General features: G+C 41.9%; 2 protein-coding genes across 7 annotated transcripts in view; both read right to left on the reverse strand.

Moving 5' to 3' along the window:
• col23a1a (collagen type XXIII alpha 1 chain a) overlaps positions 1-9125 on the reverse strand; it is a 125169-nt gene extending 116044 nt beyond the window's left edge. For all 6 annotated transcript variants that reach the window (XM_005719829.1, XM_005719830.1, XM_005719826.1 and 3 more), the window contains exons 1-2: positions 8488-9125; positions 7863-7932 (exon numbers count right to left, since the gene is read on the reverse strand). In XM_005719829.1, the coding sequence (XP_005719886.1) occupies positions 7863-7932; positions 8488-8781 (364 nt within the window). In that variant the 5' untranslated portion in view covers positions 8782-9125. The remainder of the gene's footprint in view (positions 1-7862; positions 7933-8487) is intronic.
• A 693-nt stretch (positions 9126-9818) lies between these two features.
• LOC102208926 (dual specificity protein kinase CLK4-like) lies at positions 9819-17616 on the reverse strand. Its single transcript, XM_005719832.1, has 13 exons — positions 17451-17616; positions 16089-16249; positions 13366-13603; positions 12608-12704; positions 12233-12299; positions 12003-12119; positions 11738-11904; positions 11535-11629; positions 11313-11442; positions 11144-11226; positions 10979-11058; positions 10752-10842; positions 9819-10532 (listed from the first exon to the last, which is right to left on the reverse strand). Exons 1-13 carry the CDS (start codon positions 17595-17597, stop codon positions 10332-10334), a joined length of 1674 nt encoding a protein of 557 aa, XP_005719889.1. The 5' UTR covers positions 17598-17616; the 3' UTR covers positions 9819-10331.
• Positions 17617-18395: the final 779 nt, after the last annotated feature.

Consider the following 18395-nt stretch of genomic DNA (forward strand, 5'->3'; position numbering starts at 1 on the left):
TGTGTGCACATAAACACATGTTTAGCTCCAATTATCACATTGCTTCACCCTGAGGCCTGCTGGAAAAACATTCACCCAAAATCGGTGACCCCCACGTACAGACATACAGCTTGAACACGCACAGGCTTCTGCCCAAGCTTGGCTGGCGATCAGATCTATTTACGGGGTCATTTTTAGTACGTCGGGTTGGCGTACGACTGCGCGCGAAATCCTCAAATCAGTGAAGAGAAACCTCAGAGAGATAAATGACTCGATCGGCGGGACAGGCCATTTCACATAGAGTGATGCTGATCGTTTAACTGCAGCCACTGAGGCTTAGTCTTAAGCCCTGCATGTGTTACATATGGTTGTAAACATGAGAGCAGAATGACTGCGAGTTTTGCTTGGCTAACTTTTGCCATTATTTATTTATTTTTTCAACCAACCCTAAAAAATAAAACCCCAGCTCGTATTGTTCATCTTATTAGAAATGCAATCATTCAGTCAGCAGATTATAGCCTTTAACAGCTACTGCTCCTCTTCACCAGTAGCTATAATACAAGACAACCTTGGCCTGTACCTTCAGGGACTCCCCACTTTTCCCGTGAAAGTCCCCCTGCATCTCCTCATCGTCTGTTTACAGCATGTGTGATAACAAGCTCCATTCCCCCGGCTCACTTCTGGCTGAACTATGGGTTAATGTATACACTGACTAACCCACTGTGGATGTACAGCAGCCTCAGACCAACCAGATCGTGAGCTAAATATAAACTCCTGAAATCATAAATATTGAGCAGAATGATGGGGGAGGGGCTGCACGTAGGAAACAGAGACATGGGGAGGGATGTGGGGAAATAACAGACAGAAGGACATATTTGGAGAGGTCAAACGGAGAGAAAGAGCGAGAGCAGACCTGAGACAAGTAAATAAACCGCTGCTCAAAGTGGGGGTGTTAAGTTGTTGAGAGCTATACTGCACTCCCTGCTATGACAGAATAACATGCACCAGTGGTGCCGAGGGCCCGTTCAAAGGTTTCAAGCCCAGTTTTATGAGCTCAGCTCATTAAAGAGGTGCCGGGAGAGTGGCGAGTCCATCCAGGGGCTTTTACACTGAGCAGGAGCACGTTTGCCACAGCGAGACCATCTGGATCACCAGTGCTCTTCTTCACATCTCCAACAGCCATTCTGTGACTCCCAAAGAGAGATATACCCTGACTGTTATTACCAGTCTGCGTCTGGAAGGATAAACAGTATCCTCTGCACCATCCCTGCATATCTGCTTGTCTGGGTTCATGTCCAGAGATGCTAACTGCCCAATAAATCCAGGTGTGTTTGCACGGGTGTCGTCCCGCAGCTGGGGTCAGCCTTGTTACATTCCTGACAGATTAACTGAGCTGTAAAAATGCAGAAGGGCTGATATGGGATACTCATTTCTGTCGATCTTTATTCTTTAATAGAGGATAAGAGTGACACTATCATTCCAATGAAAACACACTTCAAAAGACATCACCATGAGGTGTTTCGGATCTTTGTGAATACAGAGAAATAATTAACACAAATCAATTAAATTAATATAAAACAGGTTCATACTGTAGCACAGAAAGGGGCTGTTTTCATCATCACGGTGCTGTCAGCCAGCAGGAGCCCACATGGTGGTGTTAAAGAGTTTTTTTGCTCCCCCATTAAAAGGCTATTCACCTTGTCACCTGCCACTTGTGATAATTAAAGAAAACACGATAATAGTTTCCACATTTGGCACTGCGTGTCTGCTCTGCACCACTCTGCAAGTTCCTGCAACTGCTAATTGCAAAGCCATACTTGCTTGTCCTGAAAATATGGACTCCCTGAAGAAAGATGTATTTTTTTCCCATTACTGATTATTATGAAAGAAAATATGAGACAAAATGTCCCAAACACATCTTAAAATACCAGAATATCTAATATAGATAAACTAGAAATACTCAATAGCTATAATAAGTGCTGTTTTCCATTTAAAGTAATCTTCTAAAGGCCATCTGCTGAGTTTCCAGCCAAAGAAACACCATGGATACTTCTGTGGTGATGCTCCTAAACCAATCCAGGGCTAAAGAAATGAATTACATCCCTGTGGTTTAACACAACATTTGATGCTTTTGATGCACGCTGGTCTGCTGCAAACAATGGCTGTTTTCAAATCATGCCCATCAGACAAAGCATTACTGTGTGAAAAGCAGCACATCAGATGTTCTTCAAAGTCTAGCTGTACTTTGATGCCATGTGCATTTGAAATGATTGATATTTTACTCTATATTCCCCACGGAATCGCTTGAGCTTTTCTTTTAAGTAGCACTTGATGTTAAAAGATGTTTAAGTAAAGCAATTTTAAAATAGCTTGTTGATTCAGTTCACAATGTACAATAAACCTCAAAAATGCAGAATTTTATTTTTAATTCAGTGTCCATCTGTGGTAAAAACAAACATCTAATTTATGTTTGTGTCGGGGTTGTGTTCAAAACTGATTCTTTTATTTAATGCCCTCGCACCACTGCTGTGCCGCGCTTGAGAAACCGCTCTCAGCTCTCTTACTTGTCTAGAAAAACACTTATAAATATAAACATGTCCTTAAATAGCTGTTGCTCATTAGCCGGCTCCAGCTATTTATTGGGCTGACAACATTCAAAACAGGTGATATTCCCCCTACTAGCCAAGAGGTGACGATGCTTAAATATGTACACATGGATGCAAAGTTCTTTAAATAAGCCAGAATCTGTGCTTCCTCCTTTAACTGCTTCACATCATTTCCTGCTTTTAATGGCCTCGGTCAATTCTGACAGATAATATGATAACATGCCAGCAGATAATTGCATCCAGAAACCTTTATTGCGAATCGGGACTACGATCCCAGGCCGGATCGCTGCGTTCAGACAGTTCTTCGTTCTCCTGGGGTCCGCGTGGGCCTTGCCGCCTGGCCGGCCTGTGTCCAGCCAGGAAGAATGTTGGCCCCGCTGTTAAACGTTGTGGTTTCACAAAGCTAACTTTAATAAAAAGAGCTGCTGAGAGACAGAGAGGGGAGAGGTGTGGACGTTTTCTCTGTGGTTATGTAGTGCAAGTGTGTGTTTCCGTGTGTGTGTGTGTGTGCTAATCAATGGTCAGGAGGGCTGATACATGGATAAAAATGTCCACACCTGGAGTGGATTCCACCAGCTGTGCTTCAGTTCATCCTCAGTCTGATTTTAATGCAAATATTTTGGTGAACATGAACACATGAACATCTCATATAGAGACGAGCTGTCTCTTCACTTCACTGACACCATCCTGGTTTAGCCACATAACAGATGAAGCACTGGCACTCACCCTGGCTTACCAAGATCGCTGTAACAAGATCATAACAGACCAAAAGTTATGTAAAGAAGACGTAAACTGAGAGTTCTCAAACTGTACTTTTGTAAAACACACACATTCAACTGTGGGAATAATACATTTACCTCATGACTTCCTTCTTGCATTGCTGATTGGAGTCGGCCACACAGCACCAGACTTCACACAGCTTCCCTTTAAAAAAGGTTTCCTACAAGTTTTTCACATGTGCAAAAGTCCTCCCTGTAACCCGTTACAATGTATAAATTCAGCAATTTCCCCTTGTAACTTTTAACGGTGCAGCCCATTTCACTAAATTACTTGTTTGACAGTGGCTACCAGTTAAAGGGCTTTGATCTAGAAACACCTCTTGAACTCAATCGCTGCACTCAGCGCATGACTTCAGCAATGCAGACGTAGCCATCGCCAAAGTAAATATCTCCAGCTATCTAAGAAGCAGCATTCCCCTTTCCTCCTACAAATAAACTGAGAACACTTAAGCCTTCCAAGATCATCTTCCAAATAAGAAAAAATTAAGATACATCACTTATTTTTATTCCTCCTCTTAACGACACGTCAGCCGAAGCAAAAAAGTAACTTGAGGACGAAATGCTGTGGAGCTGCTGTCCATATGAAAATGATGTCTGTAGTCTTTTGGGATGTAGTCCTAAATGCAAAGCAGGCTGTCGGACAGCACAGGAGGGAAGAGGGAAACATTCTACTTCCTTTCAAATAAAAGACCACCACACAGTGGTGTCTTACTGAAATATTCTTTTCAAATAATTACATTCAATAAATAGCTTAATGTAAATCGATTTAGCTCGTATGTTCACCTCATGAAGAAGTACAGTGTGCGAAGTAAAACGGGTGCAAAGAGAAAAAAATAGGTCAGCTGGATGTAGAACATATTTTTATTCTGCACTACAACTTTGCCTGGATCAGAAGAAGATTTATGCTGGAAAAAAGACGCTGCGGTCCAACTGATATCTGCAAGTATGAGTATGCGTGCACAGACACTTTACTCCGTGTGCCAGCAGGACAGAGATGATTTTGTATCCTGAAAATTGTCAATTTTACCCCTCTCCCCTGTGGCATCAGGTTATTACTTGTTGCCACAGGGGAGAGGATATTGATGCCATATGATACCTAAAGCAATGTATTCAGTCACCTCAAGACATAATAAACCGTGTACCTGCAGACATCAAAATAAACACAAGTACTAGAAATACACGGGTGCAAGTACAAACATGAAGTCAAAGGACTCACAATCGTGCACAAAGAGCTGGTTATGTGCTCCGGTCCAGCATTTCAATGCCGTCCCAGCCCAAAGCTACAGTGTAACAAATCTAAAACATGGCGTACAAAAACAAAATTTCCTGCTGTTATTGTTTTAAAGTGGTAATAAATTAAACTTATATGTGTTCTTCTGTGGCAATACATTGCATAGGTAGCAGCAAGCTTCCTGTCTGATTTATTATGGCTTTTAAACAAAATGCAGCCTGAAGGGAGGGGTGATTGCTGGCCCCGCTTTGGGTCTCCATCTCCCAAAAGACTTTTCTCCATCCCCGCCTCCAGGTGGTAGAGCACGATGCTGGGCAATGAGTGCATTCAGCTGCCCTTAAGTGAGAGTGAGAGGCCGATCCCATGCCGGGATGTTTAACGCCAACAGACTGCTGGAGGGTTTCACATAAGAAGTAGTGCATTTCTCAAGCGATTAAACATCACCCTGCTGCAGAAGGCGTCAAGAGTATATACATGTAGGACTTCTGTTGGTATCGGCACATGTTAAATACATCAACGTGAGAATGCTATGCACAAACACTCGAATATAGGGGGCCCAGTGCTCCCATTTAGTGTGCTAATGACCTCTTCTTATCTCATGGAATCTAATCTGACTGCACAACCAGGGGTTTGACCTCGTGGCATCACATACAAGAACACCACAGACTCTCACAGATGCATTAGGCACACTGAAGGCGCTCAGTCCTCACGTATAGCAGAAAACAAGCATAGCACACATAAAACAACATATTTTTAACACCCATTCATTCAGCAGAGCCATCGCTGGTTGCTGACTCAGGTTTATTTATAGTCATTTTCAGGCTGGTACTCGCCAAAGTGCTGGCAGACTTTGTGCCCCCTACTAAGTATCAGACCTGTTAAACAGCTTTTAAGCGCAATTTGCTTAGATGACAATACACTCCTTCCTCGCGGGACACATGCTGTCCCCACATGATTCGAATTAGTCGGGGCACCTTAGAGGTGTTGTGCTCATGTGTAAGTAATGAACGCCTGTGTACGCGAATGTTTATGTACGTCTGTGTGCATGTGCTGCTTGAGTGTGCGTTGAGGGTGTAGGCGGGTGTTAATTGCAAACACCTGAAGCTCGTAAGCAGAGCTGCATTTAGTGACAGTTTGACTTAACAACGGCTGGCCGTGCTGTATCTGTGAGCACACAGAGGAGGCCCAGTGCTGCTGCCTTTAGGAGGACGCTGGAGGTAAATGTCCCCGAAGTGAAAGCCTGAGGGACATTACCATTTACAGTTAGTGGGTCTGCTGGCCTTCACAATACTTTACTACTTTTTTTTTTCCATTAGAGGAACATCTTTCAACTAAAAAGTTTCAACCAAGAGTTCTGCATCATTCTTTCTAACGCTGCTGCAGAGCTGCTGCCCCCTGTTGGGCTCCTGGCCTCATGCTTAGTGAAAGGTGAGCACCCTGATGTGGAGGGCATGGGCACGGACTTAATGGCAGAAATGCCACTCATGCAGTGTGGTAGTTTGTGTCTCACACGCATACAAGCAGAAATACCTTGGCCTGTGATCCTGTTGGTAAGAGAATCAAATTTCAAGCGGTGAGAGTTGGTACCAAAGGGGAGAAGATGGTCTTATCTTACAGTGTCGCGTTGAGAGAGAGAGGAGCCCCCCCGCCCTTCCTGTCGGCCCCTCAAAGGCTCTGAGACGAACTCAGACTTGCACGACACACGCAGCATAGGACCACGTGTGACCACGACATGAAGCCCAAACCCTCATCCAAGGACGCAAACAAATACGCGATACTTTTCATAAAAACGTGCAAAAAGAAGAAGAATATAAAGCATTTATTTTCCAGAAATCCCTCCTTAGAAATAAACACATTTTTATAGAGAAATGTTAACAAGTCTGTGTTGAGCAATCAAATCGCTGAGACATGGAAAAAAATAGATGTCCACAAGCATTCTATTGCATCAAAGCTGCAATAAACAAAATAGCCTTTTGTTTCGACAAAAACAAACCACCACATCTAGAGAGGACTTTAAATAGACTCCTGAAGAGCTGTTATGGATCGTATCAGTGCCAAAACCACTCGATTACGCAGCGGTTTACGAGATTTATAGGAAAATGAGGGGCAACGTGTGACACAATAATAAGATCTAATGGAGTAAAAACACCTCCTCTGCATTTCTGTGTGTGCTGCATATCTCTTATTTAAAAGTGCTTGGAGTGGAACTGCATTCAATAAATTTATAAATAATAAACCTAAAACCTAAATTAGCAGTATCAGTATCTCCCCTAACCCAGCAGACAGCACCAACAAGCTTTTCTCAGCAGAGCACGCTTCTGGATGGAAAGCACAAAGTGTTGAAAGTGGGCCAGAAATTCCACTTGTGAATGCTTTCACCTGTTCTTATTGTTGCACAGCTATTCACACCCAGAAACACTGAGAAAGAAAAGAACAACAACAACAAAAAGAAGAACCATGCAAGGCAGTTTCCCAAATCTGCAATAAGCACCTTGAAAACTCTACTTCTGGCTTTACCTCTTTACACAAGAAAGCAAGAAAAGAAAGTGTGTCCAAGCAGGAACTGTGGCCAGATTCCACTTGAGTTTAAAAAAAAAGAAAAACATAAAAAACAAAACTGGAATGTCATGAATGCCAACTTCAACACACTCACACATCCTGTTGCTGCTAGCCAAAAGATTTCTGTCAATAAAGAACAGTTTCCCCTTTAAAAGCTCAGCCCAAATGCTCCGTGTAAACCAGCACTGAGCAGCAGCGTACTCCAGCTGATGTTTATGCATCACTCTTGGCACGCAAGTTGCACCAAACTGCAGTGTAATTAGAAATCAAAGAAATGCCTTATATCTTTCTTTAATTCAGAGGGATACTGGGGGAGTGTGTGTGTGTGTGTATCATGATGTGGATCACACCCTGTTCTCCACACCAGGAACTATCACTGGCCCTGTAATGAACACCACACGCCAAACGTGGCCAATCTTGGCACAGGACTGCTCCATCTATTAAAGCGGCATAAGGCCGAAAGGCTCAGGGATGGACATCCCAGTCCCACTGATCTGCTGAGTGTTGAGCTCTGCGGGCCCTACCCCAGGCTTTAGGGGGCTGTAACCCTCCACATGCGCACACACATACACACAGACATAGAGTCCGAGGGGGGCTGCCAAAAGCTTTTGCGAGCTCAGTCGTTAACGTTTACCTGAGAGTGGAGGGTTTTAGTGTTTTGCTTATGTGTTTTGGTAGGTGGCATTTAAGGTACAGACACACAGGTACCTGGAGGACAGGAGCACTCTTGGCCAACATCCCTCGCTGGCCGCACTTTTGGCGTCAGAGCCACCACTTTCTGCAAAGAAAGAGCAAATTCCAGTACGTTATAAATATGCATGAATGCACTCAGTTGCAAAATAGTACCGTTACACTAACTCTAACAGTTCCTTGAGAATGAGATTTCAGTTTAATTTAAATGGGAATAAATTGGGATTAAGAGAACAAAATAATGTTCTCAAGATATCTAAGTAACAGTTATGAGATCATGATCTTTCTGCTATTATATGCAGCTCCAAATGAGAAGAGTTTGCTTAATTTCTTTTCCATGTGATAACATTTTAGTTTGGTGTCTATCATCAACGGTTATGTCACCCCATAAAGCGCCGCAACCGCAAACTAATTGGCCAGCTGCATGTTGCCTTTCAATTCCTAACACTGTGCATTAACTGATTTTGGGGTGGTGGTGGGGAGGCAATTAGGGTACAACTGCCAACGATTGTCAAGTCTGCCTGCGCACACTACACATGTTCTGCGTTATTGCGCAAAGTTTGGGCACGGGGAGCAGACATCCACACGCATAGCACATGTATTTATCAACGACAATCACTGCGTATCCACAACAGACATGTACCTCTTCCACGAGCTTTCCTATTGGGGTGCTCAACTCTGACAGTAGGGTCCCATCCTCGTTTACGAACGCCCTTTTCGGGTGTTGGAAGATAGACGCCTTGTCCAACTCCATCTGCAGTCGGTTCTCCAGCTGATAGGTCTTCAAGCTCATCAGAAGACACACGGTGATGGAGCTCATCGACATCAGCAAGCACAGAGCGATGGGGAAACCTGGCACCCATCGCTGGCTCCGGGACTTGGGGGTACACTGGCACACCGGCTTACTTTCTCCGATAGAGTCGCCGACCGTATCCATGGTGCGATCCTACTTCTAAGTCCTCTTGCTGAACAGAAATGGCCAAAATACTTTGTTGTATTTGGCGTTGTTAAAATATAAACCGTATTCAGGCTCCTAGTTCGAACTTAACGCACTCACTTACACTCCGCCACAGCGCAGTGCGCTCGGGGTTCAAAGCGCTGACTGAAATTAGTCCTGGAATAAGAGGCAGCAGCGGCGCGCACCGGGTTTGCACCAGATGGGAGTAATCTGGATGCCACAGAAGACGCGCCTCCAGACTTCCAGGACGTTTTCTGTTGAGTATCCTACATGCACGTGCAAGTGCAACTGCCCACCTAAAAGTTGCACATTCAACTAGTCGAGATGCGCCCGCCCTGAAGACCACGTGGGAGGCTTTAGATTGACAGCTGTAAATGAAACAGATTTGGCCGAAATAATTGAGATCAGTCAGGAAAATCCGGGTTGGTTCCTGTGATTTAAATAAAAATGAATATATTATAGTAGTAAACTCTTCCAAGCCAATGCAGTCCATTTTATTTAAATGAGAGCAGCAGCAGAGGATGTTCAGGAGATATGTGGGCGCTGAAGGCTTGTTTTTGTCCATCTCTAATACAAAACAGGATCATTTACAAAGGAGAAAAAGAACCTGCACAGTCTTTAGTGCTGAACCAGTTACTGTCCTTTAATCTTAGAGGACAAAATCATTGCTTTAAAAAGGCCTTTTAACTAGTTTGAGATGTAAGTTTATCCTGTAAGTCTGACAGTGATCAGGGTTAGGTCACACAGACAGGCTGAAATCCTCGCACAATCTTCACTTAATATTCCCCCCTTTTATTAGTAGGACATCGCGCTAAGATGGACACGAGGCTCTAGTTCAGCTCAAGCTGCTACAACGAGCTCTAGTAATAATGGCCTCAGACTGTTTAAAATTTTCAGTATTTTAGCTGTTTGGCGCCATCATGAGGACATAGGCAACTACTGCAACCCATGTACAAATTCAAACTCAATAGTTTGTGATCCGTTTATTGAAAATGTATTTCACAAAAATTTACATAACCATTCAGTGGGAAAAAAACGAAACAAAACTACAAAACAAAAAACAAGCTTAGTACTATGTACAAGGATTTTCTGCCCCAATAGTTGTGTTTTATTTTTATTTTTTTAAACATCAACCCTAAATAAATTACTCAAGACACTTAATGATTAAGAGATTCTCAATCTGTTCATTCACCAATGACCTATATCCCATTGCAAAGAGAGAACACTGACAAATCTGGACTTCAAAAAAAAGAAAAGTTCTTCCCATACATGTTCAGAAAATACAATTTAAATTACATGAGCAAATAAATAGATATCAACTATGGTGGGTTCATTACATCACAAATGTCATCTATATGAATATAATTGGTTAACAAATGAGACGAAACAGTTTTCAGGGCAGGACACAGTGTAGCGGGGCAGTGGACTGATACAGTCAGTTTATCTACACCTCTCCCAGAGAGGCAGGAAGTGGAGACTGGCCTGAGACAGCCAGACTAACTGAGGTCACATGCCAGATGTCTACAGGTTCAGGAGCTGTCTTTTTTGCTGCTGTTGCTATTATTACTGCTACTGCGCCTGCTTCTGCCCCTGCTCTTGTGGTAGCATGTGAAGAAGGGGTGTCGGAGGGCTTGCTCAAGACTGAGACGCTTAGCTGGGTCATACTCCATCATCTTCTCTATCAGTTCAAAAAGCTGCTGGTGGTCTTCGCGCTTTGACATCATGTAATGCTGATGACATAAAAAAACAAAAACAACGACAACTGTTAATCAGTTTCTATGGGTTTGTTACTAAAGCCATTGTTTATTGCTTTACAACAACCAATATTTTCCAAGTTAAAGAGCACAATCGGGATAATTTGACAGAACTGAGAAAGTTGATTTTAACATTTTTCGATAAAAACACGTCTCCACCTCTGACTTACGGTCTTCTCCATCAGTTATTCTTACCTTGAGGGGTTTGCAGTGTTTCTTGACATATCTCCCAGCAGAGCTATGTACATCCCAATCCAGCTTGTTCCTGTGAACATATCGCCGTTTTCTGCAGAACATTTGTTTTTAAAGTCAATTCATTCCACATTGTCAATTCTGTATATAAACATGCATAATCAAAATTTATATAATTTCTAGTTCTAAGTAAGTAATTTTAACAAACAGCTTTTTCAATCAACCCTTACTTTGTTTTCTCCAGGAGGTTTGTAGGAATGGGGCCCAGGACTCGCTCCATCATAGCAAGATGCTCTTTGCTGTCATGTGTCTGAATGAGGAAACAATATGACCCGAATTAGTTCAATGGCATGCCAAATAGCAGGATTGTGTATCTGCCATGTACTGTTACCTACCTGGAAAAGAGTACTTCCTAGATAATACTCAATGAGTATGCAGCCTACACTCCAGACATCGCAGGAATGATCCCACCCTAGATCTGAAGGACACCATGTAAAATCGTTTAGTCACCACCCCAGGGGTTGTCTCAAGCTTCAGCACGGTGCTTTAAAAACAGCTACTTACCTAAAATAACTTCAGGAGCACGGTAGTGACGTGTTGACACCACAGAGGTATGATGCTCGTGGTCATATGTGGCGTTACCAAAGTCAACAATTTTCACATCTGGATTCCTCAACGTTCGTTCATCTCTTTTCTGAGAACAAAATACAACCGTAAAGCTCCCACAGCTGCTCCCACATACAATATTTCACCTTTTACCAGTACTTGATATCAACAAAACCTTACCATTTCACGATTGTACTCCATATCATATTCTGACTCTATGAAGAGAATATTCTCAGGCTTCAAGTCTGTGTGCGTCAGCTTGTTCTTATGCAGAACTGAAAGACAAGATCACATTTTAAAAAACAAAACAATTTTAACCCCGATCTTTTATGTTAACTTGCTGAGCTTTCTGCACCCAAACAGAGCAAGTATTCATTACTTACATTGCACAGCTCGAATAATCTGGTAGGCCATGTGTCTGATGTGGTCAATGGGGAAAGGTTGGAAGTTGTTTTCCTTGAGGAAATCGTATGTACTGAGCCCAAGCAGCTCAAAAGCAATACAAATGTGACCGTTAAAGTCAAACCAGTCCAGCATATGAACACAAGCACTTAATGGGAAAGGAAGGAAGAGAAGATGTTAATATACACAGCATGTAGAGCTATATAAATCTTAGTATGTTGTCATCGCTGTGTGATAATAACTTACTATCGCCTATCAGTGTCGAGGGAATTCAGCTGTTTAAGGACCTCTACCTCAGACAGAGCTGCCTCTCGGTAGCGGTCTATATTTTTAATGATCTTCAGAGCCACTCGAGCCCCATCACTGAAACAAAAGGAAATACAAGACTTTATATTTAAACCTAAAAGCATACAGCAGTAAATGACCACATTACATTAACAGGAACATTTTTCCTTTTCTTTCCTGATAGTACTTACTTTGAATGATCAATGCACTCAGCGACTCTCCCAAAGGCTCCCTCTCCTAGAGTACACACAATCTCATCTACAGAAAATAAAGAGTAGAAGTTAGACACTTAGCAATGACAGTAGAAAACTGACCTTTTGGTGGTTCACTGCCTGATGTTATATTGCTCTGTTTAGCTACACTACAGTAAAAGTCTTCTTAAGACTGGCAATAAACTCAGCAGTAAATGTAACACTGACAATCAATGTCTAAACCAAAAATGTAAGTCTACTGGACGAAATATTTCAGCCTCTAAATTAATGTTTGGAAATAAAAACCAGACAACAAGAGAGTGAAAGAGACAAAGTGTGAACAACAGTAGAAAGAAAAGGTATATAATTCTATACATCTCGCTCTTAGCATGTCTCCACTGTGATAGATGAGGTGACCCTCGTCATCATCCTCAAAACTCCTGGATCTTTTCCTGCGGTGATGGCTCCTCCTCTGCACCGGAACCGCCGCAATCCGCCATCACACCAATAACCCATCAGCCAGCCAGCACCAGGCCACCACAATGCGACATCGCCATTCATTCAACCGGACCAAGGGGGGGAGTTGTAGGGGTGGATAGATTCAGCCCGTTCAGTAACACCATCAGGCGAATGGACGGAAGGACGGAGCAGCCAAATTCAAATTCAGCCCCGTCAGAGAAATTGGGCGGCAGCCACCACATAGTGTGTGTTACAGAAGAAAAACATGGCAACAAGATTTACAGATGAGAGACTTTCTCAAAGTAGTACAGAAAAAAAAACTAAACTTGATTACAGTCTTTCTACATGTAGCTCTTTTTAACTCTTCGGATACAGCTTTACCATTTACCATCACGTCAAATGACTGCCCACTATGATCACAGCAACAAATAATGAGTCCACTTTTCTCTTGCAAAACTACACTCACAATCCATTACTTCCTGAGTCCCCCCCCCCCCAAACGTTTCATTACTGGAAATCATGCTTAATAGTAAGGAGTAGGACACACGCACAGATACAGAAAGACAAAGAAATGGGTGTTAAGCATTGGCTAAACACCAGTGGTAATGATCCTTTCATCTTGGTGGTATAGATAGGAAGGGGCGGGGGTAGAGAGGAGAAGGAGGTTCCCGTACCGAAGAGGACATGTGGCGAGAGTGGCTCCGCCGGCGCCTTCTATCGCGGTGCCTACGGCTACGGCTGCTTCGCCTGCTGCGATTGCTACGTGCAGAGGACTTGCTGTAGTGGTGCCAATCGCGGTCTCTCTCCTTGCAGTTGCTTTGATGGCTGTCCTCGTCACAGGCCATGTCCCAGCTATGGTCCCTTTCTCGAGAGTCCAGTCTCTGGTTCAGATTACGGGTCTCTAGGTAGTGCCTGCAGTCAAACAAACGAGAACACAAACAGATGAAAAGCACGCATAAGGGCTCAGGTAAGAACAGTCCAGCTCCTTGTTTGTGATCAAGCTCTAAACTGAAGACTGGATGTGAGAGTGCTAATGATACGCTTATCGCCTGACACTCTATCCAGGAGCCTTTTATGTAACATTTGGAATTAGCAACCTACTGGTTTACAGCCACCAAACACCCCACATCCTGTTCAATAAGGGGTTCAACTAAAGAAAACAAATTTATTTATAGATTCAACTGAAATACCCCATTTGCAAGTTGGCAAAGCAACATGTAACACCACACTTCTGGGCATTTTTTTTAACATTTATACAGCTTTTCATTGGCAGCCCAAGGCATGTCCTCTTAATAAAGCATTCACCTTGACAGAGAGCCACATTGGCAGAGTTCAAGTGCAAAACATTGATAGTTGATGGTGCGAAATATAATCTGCGATTCCACACCTGTGCATCTTGGAAGCTGGTAGTCAACACCTCCATGGTACCATTTGAGCCAATAGAAAATTGAGTGTTAGGAAAATTCCATTTATTCCTTGCATAATTGTTTACTTGCATATACACTACCTTACTCGCCATTTCCTCAATAAGGCTGAAAGTTTCCAGTAACTTGGCGCAAACTCCCACCTAGCATGTGATTTTAGCACCTAAGTATCTAAAAAAGACCAAGAAACCTTTAGAGCCTTAGCACCCTGGTGGTGTCAAGTGTCTTCCAAATGAAGTCTGCCTCTCTACAGAATTAAAATTAGAGTAGATCTGGAAAACATCTAATGTAACCTTATGAATCCTCAAGCATACTCACAAAAAGCTGGGAACAGCAAAACAAGTCTCCAACCCACTTTACTTTGAGTTTTGTGTTATTGAAAGGAAAAAAAAGAAAAAGAAAAGAATACTGACAGTTTAACATGCACATTTAGAGTATCACACACTGTCCATGAAGGTTGAAACGCAGTAAACATGACCTTGGTGGACACAACCTTGGTGAACACATTAAGTAAATGAACATTGAGTTTAAGGTTTACATAAGTGCTCATTATCCATTTGTATTATGGAGTATGCCTGTACAAGACAAAGGACCCAGTGTGTTCCAACAAGCTGAACAAGCAGGGCAAAGTAAATAAACCTGTCTGTAACAAGTCACCTTCAAGTACTCCACCCACAGTCAACACCAACTCCCATGCTCATCAAAACAAGAGCTTACAGGGCTTCTAATGCAATATGCCAAACCATTACTTCCAGCTCTAGATTGAAGCAGACACCATTGCAGGCTTTCATTCAAATTGGCTCAAGTTTGATTAACGTAAGCTGTAAAAAAAATAAAATGAAAAAAATCCTGTGTACAATACATTCAGTATGCATGCAGCTCAGCACCTACTCCTCTCTACCAGCAATTACAGAGACAGTGAAGACTTACAGCATTACAAAAATATATTTGTCCGTTATGAAAAAATAAACCAATATAGATTAATACCAATTTATGGGCCTTTAGGGGTTTCTACACATAAGCACGATTTGTCCACATACTGCCAAGTAGTCCTGGTATTTAGAGCCATTTGATAAAAGAGTGAATTTATATATCATATTGGTGGAAGGAGAAAACCTCTGATGGACACCCTTTTATTTGGAAATGCAGGAAAAACCTTTAATGGTTTGTAAATATACTGCATCAGCCACATTGAGCAGGCCATTATTGGTTACTTGCCCCATATCGTGTTTTTGTGCTTCTCTAAGCGGCACAAATTGACTCATTAAGTACTGGTTGAAGGTACATTCATTTTTATTTTTTAAATTACAGTTTATTTGCACAGTTAACAGTTTTTCCCCAGTGTAACACTGTAACAACTAGCATTTTTTGTGCCAAGGTATGTACTGGTATTTTTGGCATTCCTGCTGATCGAGCTTCAAGGTTCAGGAGCTGTATATTTGGTTCTATGTTCAATTTGTTTTTTAAAGACCACTGAATGTTTTAAAGATATCAAAAATTTGCTATCAACTGTTGCAATCATGCAATGCCAGATTATACAAACAGCCTTTCCACAAAACATAACTTCTGCCACTAGAGGTCTCTCAAAACAATAACATCCAGTCTGATGACCTTCTGCAGGGGATTATTTTGTCTTTACAAGTCTTTCCAACACGAACTTTGTTCACAAGTGAAGTAATGTATTACGGGTTTTACTCATATTGGGTGTCTGACCCAACTAAACCTATCATACCAAACATTAGCTACACCTTTTGTTGCTAATATTTGACACAATTGACAGGTAAACCAATTTAAATGCAGTTATGCAGAATAACAGTATCAGTTTCACTGGGTTTAATGATTGTTTGAAATATGTGGGATACTAGTAAATGAAAAAAACAACACTATTGGACCTCCAAGACAGTTATATCCAAGACCCTAAACACAAGCTCAGAATTTGAATAGGTATCCTATAAATGCTGACAGATATTTACCCCTCGTAGGTCTTGTGGTGTCGGTGAGTTCTTCGAGATTTGTTTTCTCTTTCGCTGCTGTGTGAATCTTGCCTCTTTCGCTTACGACACTCCATCCTCTCTTCCCAGCTGTACTCATCGAGCCAGATGCCAGGGGAGCGCATTCGCTTTGAGTGGCGCATCTGGAAGACATGATGGGTAGATAATTTTAAAAAAGGAAAACAAAACATGTCAATTGGGTAGAACTAAAGTCTACTGAAACTTCAGAAAGTGTTAAATCTGATTATTTATCATCTAGTGAACTGCATCCTACTGAGGTCATGGTCACATACAACTGAGGTCATGGTCACATGACCTCAGCTACAGGATAAACAGCTTCCTAGAAAGAGCCCTTATCCTACTGGCAGAGATCCAATACCCTGCATTACACGTGAATGAAGAAATTTAAATTGTAGCTGAAATGCAAGCACTAATGACTAAGAAAATAATGCTGAAATCATTAACATAGATTTAACATTTTAGAACCTTAATAGGAATTTCATTTATCGAAAATTATTTGAATATGTTCTGAATTCAGCTTACAGTTATTAAACTTTTTTGTTCTGCTCATGTAACACCCTACCCACAACAACAGCCACATTAGCAATCTGATCATAGGACACGAGGCTTTGTGACTATTATAGCCACATTTTACGCAAGCTGTTCGGGGTAAAAGACAAAACAGGTAAATGGACAATAAGAAAACTAAATTTAGCCTAGTTTAAGATATCAAATATTTCATAATATGTTATGTTTGCTAGGTAAAGACGCATTAATACAACTGCAAAGCCCCAACAAACAAGTTATGAGGCCTAACGTGGACGTATGGTCGACGTTTTGACCCGGTAACCGCAAAGGGCCTTTAAGGGCTCCATGTTGTCCATCTACCACCTGCGCTTCTCCGCTTGTATTTGCACAAACTGTAAGAACTTTCAGTCAAACACAATCTGAAGCTTTTGCTTATTGCTTGTGTAAAACTGCTTAGCAGTGTAGGGATAAAGCACACGGTAGCTGTTAGCTGCAGTTAGCTTGTTATGTACACGTCGAGTACTTAAACCACCGCGAATGGTACTTTAGCAGGCTAATTTCATTGAAACAAACATTACATGATTATCTGATCGTACTTAAGAATGACTAACATTGTAGAAAGCAGCGCATCATATTCTGTTCAGCCAGTTATAACATTTCCGAGGAGGTGGAAGGTAATAATCAGACACGCAACTACCATGTTAGCAAGGCGTCGACTCTTGAAGCTCATGAGCAAACGCCAGCAGTAAAGATGCCCAATGACTGAAAAAACCGGACCAAATTAGTAATTTTCAGAGACAGGGGAATTCGTCTTACCTTTATTTCACAGTTACAAGTTAGAAAGCCGATACTTTTGCGGCTGTGTGGAAATATACGAACAAAGAAAGCGGAAAAACGGACCGTCCAGCCGTCTTCAAAAATGGCGACCTTCCGTAGAATCCGATGGAACTTTCTAAAACACATTCCATGACGCAATGCACAATAACGACGCCTATCGCAATGTCTTCTGGGACTTGTTGTTCTACGCTGAGTCTTTCAGACGGCCCTCAGACTTTATTCTATTTTATTTTATCTTATGTTTAAGTAAGATGTTTAAGTATATGGACTCTATTGTGCCTGCGCCTTATGATGGCATTTACTTACCTACTTTATACATATTTCTTTTCTCTTACAGATTTGACTTATCTCTACAACTAAGCTGACCACTCATTATGTTTGTGGTTTTTTTTTTTCTTGGTTTGTGTGTTTTGTTTTTTTCTGTGTCTGTGTGGGGGTGTGGGCTCTGAAACTCTCCACATCTCTCTTGTACACTCAGGAACTGTTATCTTGTACTCCAGGGTTCACTATTCGTATTATTAGATTGGACCCTTTCTTTTTTCTTTTTGTACACCCACTGGTACTAATATAATTATGAGGTGGGAGTGTATGTTTCATATTGTTTTATGTTCTTCAAAAAGAAAAAGGCATATTGTTCAATTTGTCTTTTGTAAAAATGGATGCAGAAACTTTAATAAAAATATCTGACGAACAAAGAAAGCGGAAAAACGGACCGTCCAGCCGTCTTCAAAAATGGCGACCTTCCGTAGAATCCGATGGAACTTTCTAAAACACATTCCATGACGCAATGCACAATAACGACGCCTATCGCAATGCCTTCTGGGACTTGTTGTTCTACGCTGAGTCTTTCAGACGGCCCACAACGAATTAGTTTTCCTGAACTAAACAAAACATTTTTTATGATCATAATAATTGTATTACTTA

This window comes from Pundamilia nyererei, unplaced genomic scaffold (assembly GCF_000239375.1).
Source record: "Pundamilia nyererei isolate P.nyererei 1_Seehausen unplaced genomic scaffold, PunNye1.0 scaffold00001, whole genome shotgun sequence".
NCBI lineage: Eukaryota > Metazoa > Chordata > Actinopteri > Cichliformes > Cichlidae > Pundamilia > Pundamilia nyererei.